This window comes from Diabrotica undecimpunctata, chromosome 9 (genome assembly GCF_040954645.1).
Source record: "Diabrotica undecimpunctata isolate CICGRU chromosome 9, icDiaUnde3, whole genome shotgun sequence".
Taxonomy (NCBI): domain Eukaryota; kingdom Metazoa; phylum Arthropoda; class Insecta; order Coleoptera; family Chrysomelidae; genus Diabrotica; species Diabrotica undecimpunctata.
The window spans coordinates 116650801-116653045 of record NC_092811.1 but is presented as its reverse complement, the minus strand read 5'-3'; the positions used below and the strand labels follow the sequence as shown (position 1 = coordinate 116653045).

Below are 2245 nucleotides of genomic sequence, written 5' to 3'. Positions count from 1 at the left end.
TTTTTTAATTAATTAATTAGATTTAAAAAGATAAGATTGATTTACTGGAACCGAATAAACCAACAAAAATTGAACGCTACCTCAAAATAAACCAACTCTCTTCGGATTACCTCAACCGGTTTAAACACAAAGTTAATATTTACACAATCGATCCTTTAAAAGTAAGTACATAATTTATTTACAATGCCCACTAGTTACAATCTGGTTGAATTTCAATAGGGCCGGTACGAGGCGGGGCCCCAAACAATGCACCTTCGTCCTTACAGGGTGAAAGAAACCCTTATGTTAAAAGAGGGGGCATATAAAAGCCTACCCTACCAATTCCCTCGTTAGTTTGTTATTTTCGTTGTGATGATGAATATGTCTAGATCGTTTTTAGTCGATTCGCTGATAGGCAACGCTCCTAAAGAGCTACCGCCACCATGTCACCCTACGTTTCCGTATCCGCCGAATTATATAAGCAGTTATTTGTTTTCTATTAATTTGGCTCGTCAACAGCAGCAGCAACAACAGTTTTTATATCAACAATTTCAACCTAAACCACCAGTGCGACCAGTAGCGTCGCTACCGAGAGTTTTACCGTTTTTGGATCAGGATACAACTCTAACTACCTCTCCGGAGCCAACTTCACCCGTAAGAAGCCCCGTGTTGTGTAAAAAGGAAGCAGACAGCAGGGAAAATACACCATCACCTCCCAGCGGATTTCCTCCATCCAAGGATTCCAGTAAACGAATACGGACAGCTTTTACTAGTACGCAACTGCTAGAGTTAGAGAGAGAATTCTCCTCAAACATGTACCTTTCCCGATTACGAAGAATAGAAATAGCTACAACTTTAAGACTTTCCGAGAAACAAGTAAAGATTTGGTTTCAAAACAGGAGGGTTAAGTACAAGAAAGAAGATCTGCCCGCTGGTTCCCATCACTCTAATTCTGGGAAGTGTTGTTGTTTTAAAACTTGTTCCGGATCAAGGGCGCCAAAGGGTTCTGTATCTAGTTGTGAAGATATTGATATCGACGTTACTAATACAGATGATAGTGAACATTGACTTAATTAATTTGTGTTAAATGGTGAGTGTATATAGTCATACTACTTTTTGACAATTATTTAATATTTTTATTCATTGAGATGATGTTAGTAAAAATCTGTCTATTATTTATATCAGTTTTAATTTACACAATGTACCCAATGTTATCAACTTTAATACTCGTTCTCGTAAGTTTTAATTGTTCTTTTTAAATATGACTCAAAGCTCTTTTATTGTTCAAAAATAAAATTTATACACTCAGATTTCAAGACTGAAACTGTGAGACATATCAACTTTACTGGTATATATTATATTGAAATTTTCAGTAATTTAAAATTTGTATTATACTTATACACAACTATTTTTCTAGTAATTTTAACGGCAATAATTTTGTCCAATTGTATATAATGTAATTATGTAATTAATATATATACATATATTTTTATCTAATGCCAAAGTTGTACTATTTAATTAAATAAATTTATTTTTTATTAATATGTTTTTTATTTGGAATCCGGTAGTATTTTTTCATTCATTGTAAAAATATAACAAAAAAAAACATAAATATTTGAATTAGTTTTTTCTGTCTTCTATATATATATATATATATATATATATATATATATATATATATATATATATATATATATATATATATATATATATATATATATATATATATACAGGGTGGTCCTTAAGTAATTGTACAAACGAAAACCGTAAATTCTACACTTTAAAATATTACGATTTAAGCCAACTTGCTTTAATAAAATGTTGATATTAAGAAAGATACAGGGTGTTAAAGTGGAAATTTTAAATTCTATTTTTCGCTATAACTTTTATGTTTGTAAATATTTTTGGACAAAAATTTATATTTAAATGCTTTAAAGCAGGATAAATTATAATTTTATACAAACTTTAATGTAACTGATAGAGGGCGCCACATATGCCACATGTGTGGCATAGATTTGCGCTTAACTTTTTTGCTCTTAAAGTAAGCTCTATTTGTGTTGGAAAATATTAAAGATACATTATTTTTACAAGGAAAAGGTATACTTGTTGATAACCTCAAAATTTAATCGTTTTCGAGATATTCGCATTTTATAAGTCAGCTACATAATAATTCTTAGTTGTAATATTTGTGCGGTGAAGCACTGAATACCTGTAGATAACCATAATTTACAGAATTTACAGTTTATTCTTATTACAACAACTCAAA

General features: G+C 30.5%; 1 protein-coding gene across 1 annotated transcript; it reads left to right on the top strand.

Annotated features, from left to right (window-relative positions):
* The first annotated feature begins 354 nt into the window (after positions 1 to 354).
* On the top strand, positions 355 to 1463 carry LOC140449897 (uncharacterized). Its single transcript, XM_072543313.1, has one exon. The coding sequence runs from the start codon at positions 355 to 357 to the stop codon at positions 1045 to 1047; it is 693 nt and encodes a 230-aa protein (XP_072399414.1). The 3' UTR covers positions 1048 to 1463.
* The last annotated feature ends 782 nt before the right edge of the window (positions 1464 to 2245 follow it).

What these genes read in the sequence shown, in the direction of transcription:
- LOC140449897 (XM_072543313.1), top strand. Translation starts at nt 355, where the DNA reads ATGAATATGTCTAGATCGTTTTTAGTCGATTCGCTGATAGGCAACGCT.